Raw genomic sequence first — 20,934 nt, 5'->3', positions numbered from 1 at the left:
GCGCCGAGATGGTGGGTGTGTCTGAGCATGGCCGAGCCAACTGCCATCCCATACCTTTTTTTTAAACTATAATAGAAGTTTTGAGCATTGGTCGTGACAGTCAAAGTGCTTTGAGTTTAGCTAAGCATCAGATATACCATGAGAAGAGCAAGCATATAGATGTGCGCTTGCACTTTATCAGGAAAGAGATAGAAAATGTAAAGGCTAAGGTGTTTAAGGTGCATACTTCGAAGAACCCTGCGGATATGCTTACCAAACCTTTACAGAAGGAAAAGTTCCAGCTTTGCATGAGTTTGGTGAATCTATGCAAGCTGGAGAAGCATGGTTATTGAGCAATCAAGGTGGAGTTTGTTAGTTTTGTGATAGCTCAATGATCAACTGGAATGAGATTGGATTTAGTGTGGAAATCAAGCATCGAGCTGACGCGTTTCAGCAGCCGTTCGATCAAAGAGAGTTAGTGACTTTAAATCTGGGCCGTCAGATTTGATATAGCCGTTGGATATAGTTTAGAAGTTGTTAGGCTTATTTTCACTTTCCCAATTACTTCTTCCTCACTTGTAAAACGCTCGCTTGTTTGATAATAAGATTTCTTCCGATTCTCACACATAACTCTTCAATTCTTCAATTTGTAGCTAGATCTTGTTGATCTTATTTTCGCAAATAGGATTCATTTCTTTACAATTTTATTAAAGTATATTGGAACTTTCTTATTTTTGTCCAACTAATTTCGTATTTGGTGATTTGGATAAATATACTAACAATTAATTATTAATTAATGAATTAAATGGGAAGGTTGGAAAAAATTTTGGAAAGACCGTGGGAAGGGTGTAGCTACGGTGAATGCTTGCTTTTAACGCCGTTATATACAACGGACGGAATCAATTTTCGAGGCGGAGTGAATAATCTAACCCTCAAGATGAGGGATTGAAGACGATCTTCATTTCTGTTGCAACACGTGGCACCTCAATTTTTTACACTTGATTTGATGAACCGCTTAATGCTTAAGGTCTCCGAATTTTAGATGATTGTTTAATTTATTTTTGTCAACTTTGATTTGTTTATTGATTCACATTCAATATCTGGTTTTAATTAGATATATAGATCTTGATAACGTGTCAAAGTGTACATTTATGTGTGGGGAAAACATAATTTGTCACGCGTAATACACTCCAACTGCAATTTAAAGTCACATTTTACTATTTTAGAATATATATAAGTTAAAGTCTTATTTATCATTTTCTATTTTATATAAGTAATGCACTATTTAATTAACTCATTACACACACATTCTACTATTTAAAAAAATACATGAAAATCTGGCCTACATTCCACTAATCTATTTTTTCATTTTTCTTTACAAAGTCAAATAATTTCTTAAAATCCGTAACGAATCGAAATGATATTATAGTGTGACCCAAAAAGAAAGAAAGTGTAATTACAAACAAATGAAAACCGTGATAATAGTCGAGTCAATGAGTTCTTTCTTTTGCAAGGCAATAATATATGCCCCGTTAGGGCTTTTGGATCAGGTGCGTTGTCTTCAAAGATGAAACGGATTCACCTTGTTCGTTTTAGCACTGCAAACTGAACAAGCTCCGAGCCTCCGACGAATTGGTAGGGGTGATGACATAACTTTGACATGAGGATACATAGAGATCTTTGTATGCAAAGCGAATGCAACTTTTGGTAGTTGATCATGTTTTTTACTTTGGTCCAAAAGATCAAGTTGGTCTCAAATTAAGACCAACGACCATTTCCAAATACCATTATGAAATTAATTGTCAAGATCTAGTCTACGATGCACGTCGTCTGAAATGACATACAAGGCCCAAGGCGAGACGTGTAACAACATCGTGCAAATGTACACACTTGTGGCTTCCTAACCCATCACTTGTGCACAAAATTTACTCCCTCTGTCCCTCGAAAACATAATTTTTTTCCTTTTTGATACGTTCTCTAAAAATAAAAAAATTCAATTCAATTTTAGAAAATTTCTCTCTCTCAATGAGGTGAGACTTATTTTCCAATAACACACTTTTCTTTCTATCTATTCCCTCCGTCCGCGAATATGAGTCTCGGTTCACTTTTACCATAAATGGTAATAGAGTTCCACCTTCCACTAACTCATTTCACTCACATTTCATTTAAAACTAATATATACAAGTGAGACTCATATTCCACTAACTATTTTCTACTCATTTTTCTTACCATTTCTTAAAACTCATGCCGCCAAGGAATGAGACTCCTAATGACGGACGGAGGGAGTATCTCTTACTTTACTAATTTTGTGTTAAAACTCATATCATTTTAAAATTTTCTAATTTTAATAGATGGAGGGAGTATTATATTATTTTTTTTCTTTAACAAGGAGTACTACTATTTTCCAATATACTATACTAATAGATAGTTATGAAAAAATAGTTAAAATTTTCATTTGTCACAAATATAATTGTACTTTGATATGCCACAAAATATGCTACACTCAAACACTATTAGGGTATCGCATAATTGGGTCTTGGAATTGGAATTGGAAGCTCCAATTCCATTGTTCGATACCACGAAAATATATAGAGACAAAAGGTTTATTGTTTTTTGAAGACAATTCCATTGTTTTTTATGTCTTCAATAATACACTGAATAAATAGGAGTACATGTTTTTTCCTTTTAAAAGGTAATAAGAGTAACTGTTCGATAATAATACACTGAATAAATAGTTTCAAAATAAAGAGAAATTAAAAGGAAAAAACAGGCACTCCTGCTACCTTTTAAATTAGTGGTGCTGGACAATGTTGTTCCAAGGTCATCTCTTAATTACAGACTACTCTCTCCGTCTCACTACTTCTACTTTAGGAGTTCCGGTCATTTTTGCACACTCATTTTATAAAAGCGTTATATTTAATATTTGTTCAATTATATTCCGGTATAATTCTGAAACAATTTTTAAATTTTTGTATCTTGAACCCATTTCAATCGCGTTAAATTCCATTGTCATTTAGCTCTAGTTGAGTTTTAAATTCTACTCTCCTCAACATATAGTACTCCTCCTAGTACTATGTAAAATCATCAAAATTGTTTTATTCACTTTGAGTTCATTAAAACTCGAAAGATACGAGTAGTAGTATAGTAGTAACATAAGTACAATAATATGATGTCTTTTATTTTATACGAATCAATCATTCTCCATTATTTTACTTTCAATCAATTTAATCTTAACTAGAGAATTAATTAGCTTTTAGTATAAAATAAATGTAAGTAGTACTATTTTAATTGGCAAATAGTATGAAAATATACACACGTCTTTATTTAAGCTGAAAGAAACATGTTTCGTCACCATCATCAACAAACAAAAAAACACTTAGAAATCATCTCTCTCTCTCTCCCTCTCCCGAGAAGAATCTCCGTTGGCACAGAGTTCCTCAAATCCTTACTTTTTGACATGCATCTGTTACTGTCACACTTCTCAACGCTATAAGTTTTTCTTCAAAGAAAAACAGTGTTTTTAACGAAGGAATGGAGAGACGGGTGATTGTAGTGTGCTGTGTTGTGGGGTTTCTTGGGCTATTATCTGCTGCCACAGCCTTTGTCGCAGAGGCTAAGAGGGTTAAGGTCTGCGATTTTTTTCTTCTTCTCAAATTGGACCTTTTGCTTTGTATGCATCTAATTTGTGCATTCATTCATATTTTGTTTACTTCTTCACACTATTTGGTTAAACATTTCTGAATTTTGGTTGGAGAATTGGTGAATCCTGATTGTTTTATTTAGTTAGGTTTTGTGATTTCCTTTTCAAAGAATGATAGTACTCTGTTGTTGTGATGTGTTTCATAGGGCATATGGATTTAAGTTCTTCCTAGCTAATTTAAGTAGGGCTTTTTATTTTCTGAAAAGGGTAATATTTGATGGATATCATATGTTCAAAGCTCTATTTATGAAGTTTTCAGGCAAAAAGTTGAATAGGTCATTTATTCTAGGCTAAAATAGCAATTGATAGATTGGATAGTCAACTTGTTTTGGTTAATATTAGGATTGGATTTGTAGAAAGGGAGTGTTGAATGTGATGGTGAATAATTAACTGGTGTAGTTTGCAAGAATTAGGCAGAAACTAGATTTTCTTGTGTTTTGAAAAAAGTAAGTGAAGTTTTGATGTGAGAGGCTTGTTAGTTGAGTTTTAGTTTCATGTTTTAGGTGATTCAGCTTCTCTTTTGGTTTCCTTTATTTTGTATTGTGAGTGTATATGGATCACGATGTGCTTCATCTTGCTTTATTGAGCACATACATCTAGGGCACATCTACTCAATTTTCGTATTTCTACCGGTAAAAAAAGTTTTGAGTTAATAAAGATGAGACAAAGAAGAAAGTGAAGCCCCATTCTCAGTTACCTGCAAGTAGAGCAGTAGGCATATGCATCTCTCTTTTTTACTCAACCAGCCCTCGGATACTGGAATGATTCTCAGTTCCTAATGATCGGTTCATTGTAATCTGTTTGATTGTACAGGCTGAATCATTTCTTCTGAGTAAATATGGTAGATGTGTAGAAGCTTTGGAACATTAACTAAACAAGGCTTGTTTTTATTATCAACGTTACTCTTTCATCCATTTACTTCACTAATTATCTGATTCGTCGAGCGTGTTGAAATCTCAACGGAACATGTGAACCTGCAAAAAAGACTAAGATTCTTATCACGCTGCACGCACCAATCAGTTCATTGCGTTACCTTTTCTTGACATGTGCAGCTTATTGGCAAGTTTTATCATCTAACCCTACAAAAGAATGTGAAGATTTATTCTTTATTTTTCTAAAATTGTATGTATATTGTCCATTGTGATTTGTGACGTACAGAATTACATCTGAAGGTGGCTGTGAGTTTCTCTAGTCACTCGGCTAGGTTATTCCTCACAGATAGTTGGAAATTTTAGATTTCTTTTAGTCCTTACAAAAATGTGCTGTGAGTTGTGGTGTTGGCTTCCATTCTTTGTTTATTTTTTGACCAAGTTTTTCATTCAAATCTTTCATTCGATCGTGCAGGGTAGCCAAGTCACATTTCCATCCCCTTCTTTATGTGTATATCCGAGGAGTCCTGCACTAGTCCTCGGGTTAACCGCTGCTGTTTCTCTCATGATTGCTCAAATTATCATCAATGTTGCAACTGGATGCATGTGTTGTAGGAAAGGCTCTCATCAATCTAGCTCTAGATGGAGTATAGCACTCGTGTGCTTTGTTGTCTCCTGGTAACTTATCCGCTATAATGCCGTTTCTATGCATAATGCTCATTTGATCATAGATAAAATTGGCAGGGCGAGGATAAATATCACTTTCTAGCCCCGGGGTATGCACATTTTTTAGAAATCTTCCACATTTCCGGTATCAAGTGGTGATGGCAATGGGAAATGACGAGCACCAACTCTTCTACACCGCATAAGTTTTTCCCGTCATATATTTGAAAACATAGATATGGGGTGCTAATATGTAGTTATTGAAAGTTCTCGTATCTAAAGAAACGTGCACACACTGGGCTGGAAAGTGATAGCTATCCTAAATTAAATACCAGAAACATAAATCAAACCCGAGATTAGTTTAAAATCTTATCATCTTATGTCTCATGGCATGATGTTCAGGTTCACCTTCGTCATCGCATTCCTTCTATTGCTCACCGGTGCGGCCCTCAATGATCAGCATGGAGAGGAGAACTTGTACTTCGGCAGCTACTACTGTTATGTTGTGAAACCAGGCGTTTTTGCTGGAGCTGCGGTCCTGTCGCTCGCCAGTGTGACTCTAGGGATCTTCTACTACCTCACCTTAACCTCCGGTAAGGAGGGTAACGAGACGTGGGGCTCACATGTTCCTCCTAGTCGAGGCGCGGTCGCCATGGAACAACCTCAATTCCCTCCACACAACACGGTGGCCCCACCCGTCTTCGTGCACGAGGACACGTACATGAGGCGGCAGTTCACATAGCCGACATGGCTCTTGAGCTCGGGATAGACGGTTATGGTGGTTGAGGGTTCTTGTAGGAGAAAGAAGAAAGAAGAGGGGCTGTAAGAAGTGTCCCGACTGTGATTACCTTTTCCTTTATTTTATTTTATTTTTCATTTGAGGGAGTCTGTTATCATCTGTTGATAATGCATACAAGTAGTTATGTTTGTTTTTTAATTTCAAGATATGCTATATTAGTACTCCAGTATTTTTCATTTTACGCCAAAGAGGGGTTCAATAACTAGGATTTATGTGATTAATGAAACCAAAAAGCTCATAAGTATTAACAAATAGTTATGATCTCCAATAACAATTACTGTTGTTATTAATTAGAAACTAGAAATAAGTTAGAAATAAATGGAAGACATTGTAGATAGCAAAACATCCCCCAATTCTGTGACATGATTTCTGTAATCACAAATATGCAATTGATAGCTACTCTAAGCAAGAATCGAAATCAAGAATCAACAACACACCAAATTATGTGGTTCGGCCAATGTGGCCAACGTCCAAGGGAGAACTCGAGCACTACTGTATTGATGATGAGACGAAAGTTACAGAAGCATACAACCACAGAAACTACACAATCAATCCATCACCAATCCTAGCTAAACACAACTGAAACGCAACAGCTGAATCAACTAACCAATTCGAGCAACGATCACTGAGCAAGCCACAACAATGATCACCAAGAACTTCCCTCTTTCTTGATTGATGCTTCCTTGAGCTCTCTCCACAATGAATCCCCAATTTATGAATGTCAATTTCTGTTGTAACAGTATACCAATCGACTGAGTTTTTATACTCGAACTCATTTGTTATATCACATGGTTTTTATCCCCCGTGTTGCAGCTCACCTATACCCTTTCATTTAACTAATTTTCAAAGATGTTGTGAGACATTTCCTAACAATTTCTGAAGTCATACATATTTATTAGTTATAATCATCAAAATGAGGACACAACATCGCTAAATCCTCTAAAATATTAAATTGAGGACTATAATGATTCATTATTCTTCATAGATATTTGCATGAATAGAAATAACTTTCCAAATCTTTACAAGAAAAGAAGAATCAAGTATAACTGATAATGATCATAAGAATTGTTATTCTGTATAGGAGATTTGTCACAATATGCGACTCCATGTACAAAAAAATTTACATAAGAAATTAGTAGTATTATTAATCCTGAAATCAGCTCAGAATTTACAAAATAGAAAGAATGAAAGAATCAAGCTCCGCACAGTTGTAGTAGTGATCAGAAAACAAACACCGCTTATCTGATGCGATTCAAGTGAGCAAACGGCTCTGCAGCTGCTGTCTTTGGTGCCGCCTTGGCTACTTCGGGTCTCCCGAACACATTCCAGAACCTAAGAGTTTCATCCCCTGCTGCAGATGCGACCGTGCAACCATCTGGGCTCTGGAAAACGCGATAATACCATGAAACGTGTCAAAGAAAGGCAATAGAGATGGAAAACATGCCAAGTTAGAAATCTTTATGTGATGTATAATGGTATACCTGATCCATGTAAAGAACTCTAGATGTATGGCCAGTGAGCTCTGCTACTTTCACCATTGAAGGATACTTCCATAGAGTGAGCTGATTCTGAGTAAAACCGTGAGAGCTAAGCAGTTCGCGCTCATTCTTGTTCCACAGAAGAGCACAGACCTGCGAGCCTGTGTCCACAGAGTTCAAGCACGCACCAGTGTGTGTGTTCCAGAACTTTATGCACCTGTCGCCTCCACCTCCACCAGAGGCAAGCAGATTGCCCTGGAACGGACACCACGCAAGTGCTTTGACAGCGGCTGTGTGGTCCTGAAGCCTGTGAAGCCACTGCGTAGGAGCATTTGACGACGCCATGGACCTGTCCCATATATGAAGGAGGTTGTCGTTTCCACCACTAGCCAGCTGCTGGCCCGAGGCTGACCATTTGAGCCCACAAACTTCTTGCTGATGGCCTCGGTAGGTTTCAACAACATGTGCCCTCACTCTGACATCATTGTTGATGATCCGACTATCCATCCCTCCCGTAGTCAAGATGTGATTGTTCCAGTCAATAGCACCAACTCGTGATGCGTGGCCACCTCTCAATGTTCTCAGCTGCATAACACCAAATATCAGAAAATTCTCTTCTATTCCAAACATGAAAAGATCAACACAGAAGAACAATCGCAACGGTACAAACATGAAAGGGAACTTACAAGTCTGTTAGCAGTCGAGTCCCATAACTGAACCTCAGAGTTGTTCATACCAATGGCGATGTGCCTTCCATCAGGAGCCCATTTGACGCTGGTCACAGGGCCGCATTCTTCATCGACAGTAACAAGTTCTGAGGTACTCCCATCGGATGCATCCCACAAATAGACAGTGTTTCCAAGCGCAATCGAAAGAACATTGCTGCTTCCCCAATCTAATAAGTTCAAATAGTAGTCATCCAGGATATCAGGGGCATCTAATGTCCTCTCCGAAGTCTGCAACAAACATATCCAATTCATTCATTAACAACATCAAAAATAGCTAAGTCTACACATCTATGAAAGTAAACATAACTTTACTGCAGCTTTCGATGGCACCAACCTGTGGGATGTGGCGACGGGGTTTGGCAGCTTTCGGTTGCTGCGCAGCCACTGAAAAGTTATTCGGGATGGCCTCGACTAGAGTAGGTGGCTTATTCTTGAAAGCCAGAATTCGAGTTCTGTTCATGTTGAAGGTCTCTGCAAGCTGCTTCCTATATGCCTCCCTAGATGGAGAAGAGTTGACAGATGGATTTTCCTTACCTTTCTTACCTTCTGTAAGCATGTAATGTGCGTAATCAAAATCCATTGCCGATCTATTCGGAATGAACCGATCCAACTGAAAACCAGAACCAAAAATTATTGAAATGGTTAATAGACAAAACATCACACAAAATTGAAACTAATGATAAAATTACAATAATAAACTTATATAACAAAACACAAATTCTTGAATTGTGAATTAAATTAAGGAAACACGGAAACGATAAAGGCACATTAAGTTAACATACGTTTTCGCGCGAACTTCTTCTGTGAAGAAACTGTTCTTGAAGCGGGAATCGGGATTGAGACTTGTTTGAAGATGAAGATGAAGATGCAGATGAATGAATCATTCCTGTTTCCATCACGTAAGCAACAAAATAACACAGAAATCGAAGGAAATCAATGAGAACAAGATGCGTATGTGTGTATGAGTGTATCAGTATATGTGATCTACAACTGTTAGCATAAATTAAAGCAGATCAGCAAAAAATCCCTGCGACAAAGAAAACACAGACTAGAAATAGAACAAAAGCAGCGCCTGCAGAAAACAGAATTGGTTAGAGAAGAAGCAAATCAAGATCCAATGAACAATCAAGGAGTGGATGAAGCAGCTAGCCAGAGGGAGAGAATCGTGGCGATTGATTTTTCTATATGAAGTTGAATTCACGAAATTATATATGCATTCAATCTACGCTTAGGGTTACAACGCGGATTGTGTGATTAAATTCGGAAGAGGTTTTAACGGCTATATTTTGTAAACATCTGTTGTTTCCAAATTAGCTTGCTCACGGCTTGACCAAATTTAATTATAGCTTCACCAAATTAATTTTATTTTTATACTACATATTATGAAATCTTATCATTATTTTTTTTTTTCTCTTTTCTCTAAATAAAATACTACTACTAGTAAATAAATAACTATCATATTTATCTCTTCTTTAAAAACAAATCATTCTCAGATATTGGAATAGCAAAATACTATTGTTAACATAATTTCACCTCCAACTTCTAATCAACATAGTCGTTCTATTGACATTTAAATGAATGATGTAATTATCTCATAAATTTGAGCTAATGTACAGGAATAATTTTAGACTTTAGTCAAAATAATATAATCTGCCGAATCGAATTAATAATAAATACTACTAGTGTATGATAGTATTTCATTTAGACCAAATGCATCTTTTATGAGTAGGACCAGCCAGTATTTGAACAAATCAAATTTTTGCATTCTGGTCGGAAATCTAACTCTCTGGTCAGAAAAAGGAACAATCAATAAATAAATACATCAATCCTTATTCTAGTTGTACAACTGATACATTTTCCAATAGTAATACAACATAAAATATCCCACGAGAGTGTCACAATTGCAGCTCTCATTAGGAGTACATATTAGCAATTATTTCATATAAATGTGGACTAGTTAAAAAGATAGACTCATTTGCAGCTAAATGCAGAGGATGGTTCCTACTACTGATGTCATACAAGGCACCAATTATGGAGAGACGGCGCGCCGTCTCCTGGTCCAGTGTACAACCCAAGAATGAGTATTCACTGGTTGAGCAAAGATAGCAACTCGACGGTTGTAGAATGGGAGAACTTGGGTGGAAGAGTGAGAAGATGTCCGTCTCCGCTCAGCCTCTGCACTGCCATGCCTAATGAGTATCCTAGAGCACGTCCAACAGAAACGGCTACTGCATTGCCAACCTGACTATATCTGTTGTAGATGAACAATGACAGAGAGATAAATGACAATCAGAATGAAGGGTAAGTTTGTTACTATGGGATTAAGTCAAGTACGATTATTTTAAGTAGTATAATCAGTTTCAATTCAATGCTCTTTTTTAGAGATTTATTCTAAATTTGCTTACTGCCATACACAACTCATTTTCAAAACATCCTAAACTAGCAAGTTAATGAGATTAAGACTTGCCTCTCTTTCAAGCTTCCAGTGAACATGTAGTAGTCGGGGAAGCCTTGTAGTCTTGCACATTCACGTAAAGTGAGAATCCTATCTTGTTCCGGGTGCAAAATAGCCTTCAACAAAAAGACAATGAAAATATAATTAGCTAAGCTATTGGGAACCGAATCAAGAAGACTAGGTAAAAGATGCAGACCCGCGAGCGATGGTCTGGATAACAGAAAACGGTAGGTACGGTTTCATCCCACCACAGTCGTCCAAATGGTCTGCAGTAATCGATTATAGAGAGGATCTTGTTAGTAATTGAATAGAAGAAATGATTAAAAAAAATCAATTGAGTTATACTGCAACTCCATGTGTAGTAACTCACTTATGGGACCTTCCATCACGGAAATTAAGGGCATAGTCAGGTACCTGATTAGTGAAATAGCGAGTGTGTTAAGAAGCATCACACTTGTATAATATTCAGTTAGTCTCATGCAAGTTATAAAACAAAGTAATGTCATTCAAAAGCAAAGCTAGCAGCTTATATTGCCAATGCAGATTGCCGAGATCAAGCGTTGATAGCAAACTCACAAACATTTATCATACATGACAAAGACTTCACTTCGTAGAATTTTAGATAAATTGAATTTGGGGCCCGAGCTTGACTAATTTATAAGCATTACCCATTGCTTTCCAGATGGCATCAAGTCCGGCTCATTTGCTCGACGAACTACATTGTCAGACCCAATCTCAATGCCTGGGAGGTCTCTAAAATTTGCTCCCTGTCGAGTGAAGTACATAATCAGAACCAGAATGCCCAATGTAGGGCAGAGAATCCCACTGAACTAACCTTTTGTTTTGGTATTTTACAGACGCGCATGTAATCATCCTCATTGAGAGGATAAGGCCGGTGATCGTACAAAACAGGATTCTTGTGCTTAGTTGTTTTACTGGAAGGTGAAGCATTCATATCTAGACAAAGAGGAAGAACGAAGTTAGTCCAAACTTTTTGTTCCAACCCTATTAGGTTGGTCTCATGTGTATAAGGAAGTACTGGAGTTTTCTTTTCCTTTTTTTGAGATAAGGAAGCACGGAATTATACTTTTGGCAGATAAAATTTCCAATTAATTTGTTAGTATCTCATTTACTAGCAGCTATTTCCAATCTCTTAGGTTCAATGAATTGACATGAGAGAATATTTGACCAAGTTTTTTATGTATGATACTGATGAGTATTTACTTTTGCAAACTAGGGAGGTGAAAAAGTAGGAGGTATACTTTGCATATTTGATCCTAAGGTAACAATACTTTGTTGATGAATATAGATTTGAGCAATGAGGCTTTTAGCAAGGCAAAAGTTCACCAGCCAATTAGTTGCTGAGGATTTATTTATTAAAAACCTCATATGAGGCAAGCTTCATTTGAAATGCCTATGTCCAAATTAGTGTTGTTGGATAAAGTCAGGTTAGGCAGCAGAGTATCTATACGTAAGAGTGTATTGGAAACTAGACCATAAATGACCTACCACATTTAGCTGCTCTGATATACTTTTGAAATTCAGCTTCAGGTTCTGTTCTGAGTGGAATATTGTCACGTTTCTCATTATTTGAAACCTGAAAATAGAAATGAAGGAAGTCAGTTTACAAAATTTCAGAATTAATCAAAGTGTGCAACAAATGAAACGTACAGGAGGAAGATCAGAAAGAACATCACTGAGAAGAACTTTTTTTTCCAGATCGCGGAATTTTCCTTCATCATAAGCAACAACATTTCGCTGCAATATGGAATCAGATTATAAGTAGATACTTAGTGGGATACTGCATAGTAAAAGCCGCGTGTTAAAAACGTTTAGTACCTCAAAATCACTAGGAAATCCATACTGGATTACCACGTCGTGCGATGGAAGAGGAAACTGGGGTAGCACCTGCCAATAAAATGACAGTCACTTGCAAGTTTAGTAAATTTACAACTGAAGAGTAATGATAATAAACTAGAGACCAACATTAGATAAATGTAAAGCTAAAGCCTGAAATCATGAGATAATTCAAGATAATATAATGTAGATACATGAAGAAACATGCTTTTAACATAATCAAGTTATGTTAATACAACATGAACAGGAAAATCCATAGTTGATGAAACCCATATCCAAGATATTCTAGTTAACAAAAATAGGAAGTCATCCAAATCACAAGGGACACCAGAAGCACCAAGACAAGGATCGATAATACTTGCCTCAAGAGGCTGAGCACCCCATAAGAAAACGCGTAAGCGGAATTGAGGAAGCCCATAGCAACCGGCAGCCATTATCCCAACCCTTGCTTGGTAATGCATACTAACCAGCCGGCTTATAGCATATCTTCCCAGACAGCCATTGGCAAACCTCAAGATGTCAATAACATTTTCCATTAATACAAACTTTGGTTTTAAGAAATCAATAATATCCATGAAAATTAATATTTGGCGATTTCTCTCATCTTCAAGAGGAGAATCAAAATTCCGGAACCGGTTGTAGCCACTAATTCCTTGACATGGAGGGCCACCACAAATTACATCAACATCTCCCTGTGTTAAGTTGATAGCATATAGAGGTATATTAGATGGTAATAGTAGTATGTTTTTAACATACAATGGTTGCATGGCACAAATTATTCCACAAGAATAGTGTCAAATAAACAGTCTTGAATGAGGCAAACTTGTATTGAAGCTCACCATGCACTTCTTATCCAGTTGAGCATTGGGAAATATATTATGTGTTTTTTACATGAGAAACTTATAAGCATGGAATTATCTACTTTCTGAACCATATTTTTTGGTGTTTATTTAAAAAAAATTACTACTCCGTACAAGACTATTCAAAAATATATTTCCTAGCAAACTATTGAACATATTTTATTGAATATCAGAAAACTGGTTTTCTTCCCGTTAGAGTGCATGTGTAATCTTCACAAACAAAGTAAACATACCGGACAAGGCAGTATTTTTTCTTTTATTCCCTTTTGTACAAAATCTCTTATGTGCTCTGAGCATTTTCTGTAGAGAAAAGCAGAATAAACATATCAGAAGTTTTCAGTTAAATAAATCCATTGAATACTGTGTAACTGCTGATTATATCTAGCTGGAAATGTACCCCAAGCCCTCAATTGGTTCCCATGTATCATCACTTGGACCATAGCCAACCCAGCGCACCTAAAAGAATATAAGCATGACATTAAATGTCTAGAGGCATGTACTTATGTATTCAACAAGTAGCAATTTAGATCATGAATACTACTATCATTATAATTGAACTCGCTGGCCAACACAAAACAATAAAGTTCCTCGCTCATTTTACATGATTATTCTGTAACTTTACTGCCGTATCACTTTTAGTGACTATATTACCATATCAGTCAAGCATGAATAAGATAATTGCACCTTAAATTTAAGCCCTCGCTTCCCTGAGTCAGAGGGATCACCATAGCATATATCTACCAGCCTTGCCACTTCATATTCACAGGAACTTTCTTGATTCAATTCTGATTTTTTAACATTATCAGCTTCTCTAACAATCTTTGACCTGAGTTCTTTCTGTTCATACTTCCCATATTTTCTGCAGATGCGATCCCATTCCTTCAATAAATCAAAAAAGTCTTCTGCAGCTTCATTCCTTGTCTGTTCAATAAGACACTTGAATACTAAAAATACTTCTGATAAACTGGGGACTAAAATTTAAAGAGAAAGAAAACTCAATACACAACTTGTGTCTCTGGATGGTTCAGCTTCAAGCTCCCACATGCTGCTTCATCAATGTCAACAGCCCATCTCTGTCATACATGGAAGTTAGTCCTGACCATTAAACAGAAATACTATTTCTACAACGTATTTCTGAAAGTTGAAAAATTTGCTAACTACCGCCACAAGATCTAAACCACATGATTTAGCGCCAATACACAGTCCAGTAGACATTCCTCCACAGCCAGAGTACAAATCTAGTAATGCTAGCTCGGATTTACAAATTCCATCCATGGAAGACTTGGTGGCAGTTTTAGAAGCAGCGCATTTTCTGTTGGATGACATCATCAAAGGATGAGAAAATAACTGGCTGTTGCTGTCTGCGTTAATACAACAGTATGTAGGTGGTCATATAGTCAGATCAGCAAAAATGGTTGGCTATGTTGTTTGCTTTACAGCATACTAAGATTTTAAAGCATGAATTGAAAGAAGAAATGTAGAAAAGAAGTGGTTATTTCTCCTAGCTAGGCATGTAACAACTCATTGTAACTAAATTATAACACAATTGATCATTCATTCAATGAATTAACTACTGTATCTAGATTGTATATCTTCAGTTTATTTTAACAACGTATGAGCATACAACATAAATCATTATTTAGTAGTTCATAAGATCTTAGACTTATGTCCACTCGGAAAGTAAATCAAGTATGCTATTAGAACCTATTTGCACAAGCACAAGACTGTTTAGAAGATTTTTGCATTTAAAGTTTCTATACAAAGCCACTTGAACCAAATCTAGTATGTCTAACTTCGAGATTGTGTCTGCTAATGTAGTTTCTTACGTGGTTTTAAAATGGATTTGGAGAAACCTAATGTGCTAACTAAAAACAGAGTACGGAAATATGCTAGGAAGTTTTCATAGGTGACATCACAAGATGTAGTCTTGAAGGTAGGCGGGGAGTCCTTACCAGAAACCACACACAAAAAAATCTTGCAACATAGTAAGCGTATCAAGCCAGAAAAACGCATCAATTATGGGTTTCTAAAATTTCCAAAGCAAAATAGTACAGAGTACCTGTTGAAATTGTGCTGAAAGTTGAGTAGTCGACGTCGTATTTCATATCAAAATAATAATCACAAGGTGGTATTATATTATCTTTCAAATTAACCTACAATAAAATGAATGTCAATAACATATGTGTACAAGAATGTAATCAACCAATTTAAGAGACATGTTTTCTGTCACTCTTCATCAGTGAAGTTTCACCAGACTTTGGTGTCTATCCTTTTCAATACAAGAACCAACTAGACTAGAACGCAATTGGGAGAAAAGATGATCGAACAAAATTATGTTTCCCTCCTTGAAATGCAGTATTGAGGTTATAAACATACAGATTAGTAGCATAAAACTGTATATTTGTTTAGCTTAGGAATTTCAGACGTACATTTGGTTTTGTTTGAACAACTTTAACTTTTGAAACTATGCAGTCTAACAAGTTGTCGTTCACGAGAGTAGAGTAGAATAACCGTTTCTTGTCATGTGACCTTCCATCTTTCTTTATAACCTGGCAAGGTAAACTAATTAGTGAAGGATGTGAAAGAGGGACTAAGAAGACGACAATGAGTAGAAAAAAGCATCATTTTGTCACCGTATCTTCTGCTCGAAAGAACCATTGAACACTAAAGTAGTTTTCGCCATCCATTGTCTCAAAAAATTCTAGAATTTTGCCAACATAATTAGGACCTCCCTTTGGGCCCTATAATTGTTGAAAAGATATGAGTGAGAATAGGAAAATGGAACTACAGCTACGCCAGCAATGAAATGATGAGATAATTAACCAACTTTGCAAGCAAGTTATAACCGGCATGGGTGGAGATTGTGGAATTTTTTCATCTCAATATTATACAAAATGTTCAAATTTAGATATGATATAGTTGGCAACAGGAGTAGGGGAAAAGAGAGAAACGCATATGATTCGGAAATTTTTAGGACCTCGAACGTCGCCTAGGGTTCGAGGCACACCAACCATGTGCCCTTAGTAACATCTGGAGTATAATCTCAAACCTGTTGCATTTTGGTTTTCAAAACAAATTTATTTATACTAGGTCAATGCCAGCCTCAGTGCTCAGATCAGCTCAAGTGAACAATGAGTACATACATATATACTGGAGCGATGAATCTACAACATTTCTTGATTCATATAAACACAAAACACACTTGGCTTTTCTTACTAACTAGTGCTTTAGCAAAATACAAGCTAAATTTGACAAAAGCTTTTACTGAACTGTACTAGCTTATTTACATTAAGATGAATGTTCTGCCATAAAATGGTTTGCCACATTTTGATATTCGGAATACGATAAATTTGTTAATGGCATATTGAAATATGTGCCTGTAAAAAAGTTAATAGCAAACTTACTCTGACGTAAACACAATCACTGAGATCATATATAATCTCCGATACTTCAGCTTGTAAATAGTGACACTTTACATTTGAAACAAGTTTATCATCATCATCTTCATCATCATCATCAACCCTGCAGAGTTGCAACATCATCAATGTGGCTGACAAACAATAAAATACATCACCTAAAATCTTAAATCGACAAAATGAAGCTTAATAGCAATGTAGCACTTACTTAAGTTTATGTGATTGCCCATTATTTTGTTTTCCCTACAACAAAAATTGCCAAAATCAAATCCTCTAATTGCAAAATGAAATCCAGAGCTCAATAAGAGCCTCGTCACATACCTTAAAATTAAAGCTTAATAACAATGTAGCACTTACTTACCTCAGCTACCTCATAGCGCCATGGCCACCTACGGCGAGCCTCGTCATCAGGTACTGGCTCACCGACGAAGAACCAAAGCTGTTCTCCACCTTTCCGCTTCTTAAGCGGCGGATATATCTCATCTGGACTACTCAATTTGAGAGAACTCGCCTCCCTAACGAAGCGCTCACCTCCAGCATTTTCCCCCAGTCTCGGAGAGCGCCGGAGAAAGTGATCATCTGAGATCCTCAAGGTTTCCACTCTCCGATTAGCTGATTTTTCCACCGGAACGCCATTGGATTGAGGAAAATTCTCCAAATTACCGCTTCTACCTTCGCTACTGCTTGAAACTGGAGTCGCAGGCTCGGAATTTTCATTCGGCTGCAATGGAAGCGGAGCTAGCGGCGGATCAGCCGAGTCGATTTGGGAAGGATCCGCCATAGCTGAGGTGAGAGAGAAAGTGATGTTGGGAAAGCTCGAACTCAAAAACAGAATCTACGATAAATTGCGGAAGATGAAATAAAAATGAAGGGTGTTTTGGTAAATTTGGCAATGTATTTCTGCAACGTTGATTGGGCGGGATTGCATATATGTTTGAAAATTCTAGGAATGGATTGACTGTGTACGCATTTATTTTTATTCTATTTTTGTGAATTGGTCTGAATTTAGTTATTTTACTTTTCAGCCAAAAATGGTTAAAGGGGGAGGGAGAGATACTATATTTGATGCAGATAATATTATGTTTAGATTTTTAAATAATACTCCTCATAATCAAAATTATCATGAATAACCGGTATTAATCATAGTCCATACTACTCTTATTTGGTTTAATGAAAATTAAATGTAAAATTATCAGTAACTATAGTTTCTACTTCAATTCTATTCATTTACTTGGAACAATGAAATGAAGGAGTGAATGAATCAAAATGCAAAAAAAAAATGTCATTTCACTCCCATCCTTATTTCATTTATTAATACCAAGGAAGGCCTAAGTTATAACCTCAGCAATCAGCATGCACTTATGTAGTTTCGCCACTGGGGAGAGTATACGGTTTTGTACAAAAATTAATATCCTCTGTTACATCTGACTTAGAAATTTTGCATAAAAAGAAAATATTTACATTTTATAAGTCACATAAATCACTTACACATATTAATACTATTATTCATCTCGGACTTGGATCCTCTGCTGTGCCAAATAGCAAAATATACTATTGTTGTAGTATTTGATACGCGCAACAACCTAGTTTGTTTGTTTTCTTCCATTTTATTTTTCAACATCTTCATTCTTTCTTTACGTTTTCATTCTTTTTCAAAAAAAATTGAACATATCATAATTAATAATGTTATAACTGATTTATGTAGGTTTTTAGAATTTAAAAAAAATAAAAGGAAATGGAAAAGAAAAAAAAGGATGAAATTGTTGAAAAAGAAAATAGAAGAATAAAAATAAACATGTTAATGTTTGGGTTGCTGCATATCTTATGTCACGACCGCATTTTCTAAGGATAGAAAACACGGTTGATCGCGACTAGGGGAGGATTAAAGAAGCGAGGAAGAAATGGGAAAACACAAATCGACCATAGCTCGAAATAAAATCAGAGTTTTGAACAAAATAGACTTGAGTCTTTTAAGATGCACAACGGAAACAAATGAACGCGATTCCATGTATGAAGACATGAACCACCGAGAGTCAAAATCTGACTGAATTAAATGTCTTGTCTCAATAGCACTTCCTCCACCACTTCTGATAAGGCTAATTTCATGCATGGGTCTAGGGATTTAATTCGTGATTTTATTAGAACTAACGCACGTTTTAAGCCAGGTGTGTGAAGGAATTCGCCAGGTCCAGGAAAGAAGACCAAAAAATCACAAGGTCGAGGAACTGGCGATTTAGTGAACGATTATGAAGAGAATTGCTCGACGGAGGAAGCTCCAGAGTTGAAGGGTAGAATAGGGATTTCTACGAAGACTCAAGGGCTATGTCCGCATCTATAAAAGGCAGAAGCATGCAAGCTGGAGGGATCTTCCCGGGGGAGACCTCACCACAGCCTGTTGCTTAGTTCACTTTCCCACACACACACTTGATACTAGTTTTGAGGAGATCTCAGTTCGCACGTTCGGGTTTCATCTTAGCTTCCGATATGGTGTAACACCGCTCTTGTTAGGAGCGAAGAAACAATTTATTTTCCGCTTTCCGCATTTTGCTTACTCTGCCGAGCTTCGTTGTTCGAAGCTCGGTTCGCTGTTTTCACCGAATAGTTTCTGGTTTAAATGCAAGTTTGATTTTCCGTTATGGCGATTGTGTTGATTTCTGGTTTGATCGTTTCGCTTATTGAGATTTTGGAGTTTTTAAATTGTCTGAGTTGGATGCGTTTCGCAGCTGTTTACTGAGTTATTGTAGGTTAATGGTCAGATCTGGGAGATTGGAGTTGGATTGTGGAGGAATTTTGGTTGGATTTGCTGGATTTGTTGGTTGTTGGGTTCGGATGTCTTGGATCCGGAGTGGATCAAGTATTCTGACGTGAATCTGAGTAGTTTCGATCTGATTTTCATGCTTAGTTTACGTGTTTTTCTTTCATTCCGTCTAGTGTACGCAGATCTGATGTGTTTCCGAGTTGCAGCAAGATAACGACGACCAAATCTCTATATTCTGTTCGAATCTCGCTTTTTGCTCTGTTTGTTCATCTGCAAGTTTAATTTGGTTGAGAGGATGCATTTTGCTGCGAGCTAGCGTCAGAGTTTGTTAATCTGCAGTTCTTTCCGTACTTGCCATTTTTGGAATTATGGTCCCCACTTTCAGTCATATTCTGTTTAGCTAGATTAGGTAGTTGTTTACACTGTCTAGGAAGTGGTTATGTTTCTTGTTGTCGAAGTCTGAATTTACAAGTTTAACATGTCCTAGGTCTAGCATTTACATTTTCTGCCTAGGTCTAGAGTTAGTTTAAAATTCTCAACCCTTTGTTGCGTGGCAGCAGCCATTTGTCTGTCCAAAGTCTCTGAGCACTACTTTGCGAGTCCATCTCTGTGGGATCGACCCCACTTCCCTATACTAATTCATAGTATTCGGGTTGAGGGATTTATATTTTTTTGAAGGGGAGTCGATGTGTGTCCAACGACCAAGCACTTTATGTTCTCTTAAGTTCCTAGACCTTGTGCTCTAGTGGATTTAAGGAGCGTGGTGTCTTGACCAAGCGCTTGCAGTGATCTATTTCTGTGCACACGCGATATAAAAAAAAATACCTCGTTTCAAATGGCGCCGTTGCCGGGGATGGATGGCGTACTTTATGTTAGTGCCTAGAGTTTTTGGTGTGAATAATTTTAATTTACTTTTTCTTTCCGTTTTCTTTGTAGTACATGAGCAGGAGCTTCCACCGGAGTAACTCGTCTGGTTGGAAATACGGTCAGTTCGTTTGGAAGATCAAGGATACAGCCTCCACTGTGACTACCAGATCAGGGTTCACGACGGGAGATCCGTTCCCGACTGAGTTTTTGAGTGACGAATCCTGGGAATCTTCAGGACGAACAGATCCGGAGTCCCCACCATAATCGGAAACAGAGTCAGAAACAGAGGAGGAAGAGGAAGTTGAGATGGCACACGTAGCGGACCCAGATCCAGAAATAGGGTCACTAACGGCTCATCTCGATGGAGAACCAGCACACGCAATAGTGATGAACCCACGTCAGAGATCTATTGAGATCAAAACGAATGTGTTAGGTGTCTTGCCAACATTTTCTGGGCGAAGGAGTGAATGCCCGTACGAGTTTTTGAACGAGTTTAGCAAGTTAT

At 37.1% G+C, this 20,934-nt stretch overlaps 3 protein-coding genes across 4 annotated transcripts; 1 reads left to right on the top strand and 2 right to left on the bottom strand.

Annotated features, from left to right (window-relative positions):
• Positions 1 to 3,328: 3,328 nt before the first annotated feature.
• Positions 3,329 to 6,176, top strand: LOC121766105 (protein MODIFYING WALL LIGNIN-1-like). The gene is made up of 3 exons (XM_042162446.1): positions 3,329 to 3,606; positions 5,024 to 5,226; positions 5,614 to 6,176. Exons 1-3 carry the CDS (start codon positions 3,511 to 3,513, stop codon positions 5,951 to 5,953), a joined length of 639 nt encoding a protein of 212 aa, XP_042018380.1. The 5' UTR covers positions 3,329 to 3,510; the 3' UTR covers positions 5,954 to 6,176.
• A 779-nt stretch (positions 6,177 to 6,955) lies between these two features.
• Positions 6,956 to 9,500, bottom strand: LOC121763332 (cell division cycle 20.2, cofactor of APC complex-like). Its single transcript, XM_042159333.1, has 5 exons — positions 8,999 to 9,500; positions 8,551 to 8,826; positions 8,175 to 8,444; positions 7,492 to 8,073; positions 6,956 to 7,392 (listed from the first exon to the last, which is right to left on the bottom strand). The coding sequence occupies exons 1-5, from the start codon at positions 9,110 to 9,112 to the stop codon at positions 7,249 to 7,251; spliced, it is 1,386 nt and encodes a 461-aa protein (XP_042015267.1). The 5' UTR covers positions 9,113 to 9,500; the 3' UTR covers positions 6,956 to 7,248.
• Positions 9,501 to 10,003: 503 nt separating this feature from the next.
• Positions 10,004 to 17,644, bottom strand: LOC121763334 (DNA (cytosine-5)-methyltransferase CMT2-like). 2 transcript variants are annotated; one of them, XM_042159335.1, is made up of 21 exons: positions 17,166 to 17,644; positions 17,013 to 17,047; positions 16,793 to 16,910; positions 16,022 to 16,129; positions 15,818 to 15,937; positions 15,448 to 15,541; positions 14,550 to 14,749; positions 14,393 to 14,461; positions 14,073 to 14,309; positions 13,786 to 13,844; positions 13,622 to 13,688; positions 12,891 to 13,220; positions 12,511 to 12,579; positions 12,343 to 12,429; positions 12,181 to 12,268; positions 11,507 to 11,628; positions 11,340 to 11,438; positions 11,042 to 11,085; positions 10,868 to 10,937; positions 10,684 to 10,787; positions 10,004 to 10,467 (listed from the first exon to the last, which is right to left on the bottom strand). In XM_042159335.1, the coding sequence occupies exons 1-21, from the start codon at positions 17,583 to 17,585 to the stop codon at positions 10,302 to 10,304; spliced, it is 2,706 nt and encodes a 901-aa protein (XP_042015269.1). In that variant the 5' UTR covers positions 17,586 to 17,644; the 3' UTR covers positions 10,004 to 10,301. The 2 variants fall into 2 exon arrangements, with proteins under 2 accessions (XP_042015269.1, XP_042015270.1); XM_042159336.1 differs by having other exon boundaries at positions 14,396 to 14,461.
• Positions 17,645 to 20,934: the final 3,290 nt, after the last annotated feature.

The sequence above is a fragment of the Salvia splendens genome, chromosome 14 (genome assembly GCF_004379255.2).
Source record: "Salvia splendens isolate huo1 chromosome 14, SspV2, whole genome shotgun sequence".
NCBI lineage: Eukaryota > Viridiplantae > Streptophyta > Magnoliopsida > Lamiales > Lamiaceae > Salvia > Salvia splendens.
The sequence above is the reverse complement of the archived record's forward strand: the minus strand, read 5'-3'. Positions and strand labels throughout refer to the sequence as shown.

Excerpts from the sequence above, each read along its gene's own strand:
- LOC121763334 (XM_042159335.1), bottom strand. The coding sequence starts at position 17,585 with ATGGCGGATCCTTCCCAAATCGACTCGGCTGATCCGCCGCTAGCTCCG. Across the intron at positions 15,542-15,817 it reads TTGTTCAAACAAAACCAAAT|GTTAATTTGAAAGATAATAT; the intron begins GTACGTCTGAAA and ends ATTTTATTGTAG. Across the intron at positions 10,788-10,867 it reads ATCCAGACCATCGCTCGCGG|GCTATTTTGCACCCGGAACA; the intron begins GTCTGCATCTTT and ends TTTTTGTTGAAG.
- LOC121766105 (XM_042162446.1), top strand. The coding sequence starts at position 3,511 with ATGGAGAGACGGGTGATTGTAGTGTGCTGTGTTGTGGGGTTTCTTGGG. Across the intron at positions 3,607-5,023 it reads CAGAGGCTAAGAGGGTTAAG|GGTAGCCAAGTCACATTTCC; the intron begins GTCTGCGATTTT and ends TCGATCGTGCAG. Across the intron at positions 5,227-5,613 it reads GTGTGCTTTGTTGTCTCCTG|GTTCACCTTCGTCATCGCAT; the intron begins GTAACTTATCCG and ends CATGATGTTCAG.
- LOC121763332 (XM_042159333.1), bottom strand. The coding sequence starts at position 9,112 with ATGGAAACAGGAATGATTCATTCATCTGCATCTTCATCTTCATCTTCA. Across the intron at positions 8,827-8,998 it reads GAAGAAGTTCGCGCGAAAAC|TTGGATCGGTTCATTCCGAA; the intron begins GTATGTTAACTT and ends TCTGGTTTTCAG. Across the intron at positions 8,074-8,174 it reads ACTCGACTGCTAACAGACTT|CTGAGAACATTGAGAGGTGG; the intron begins GTAAGTTCCCTT and ends GGTGTTATGCAG.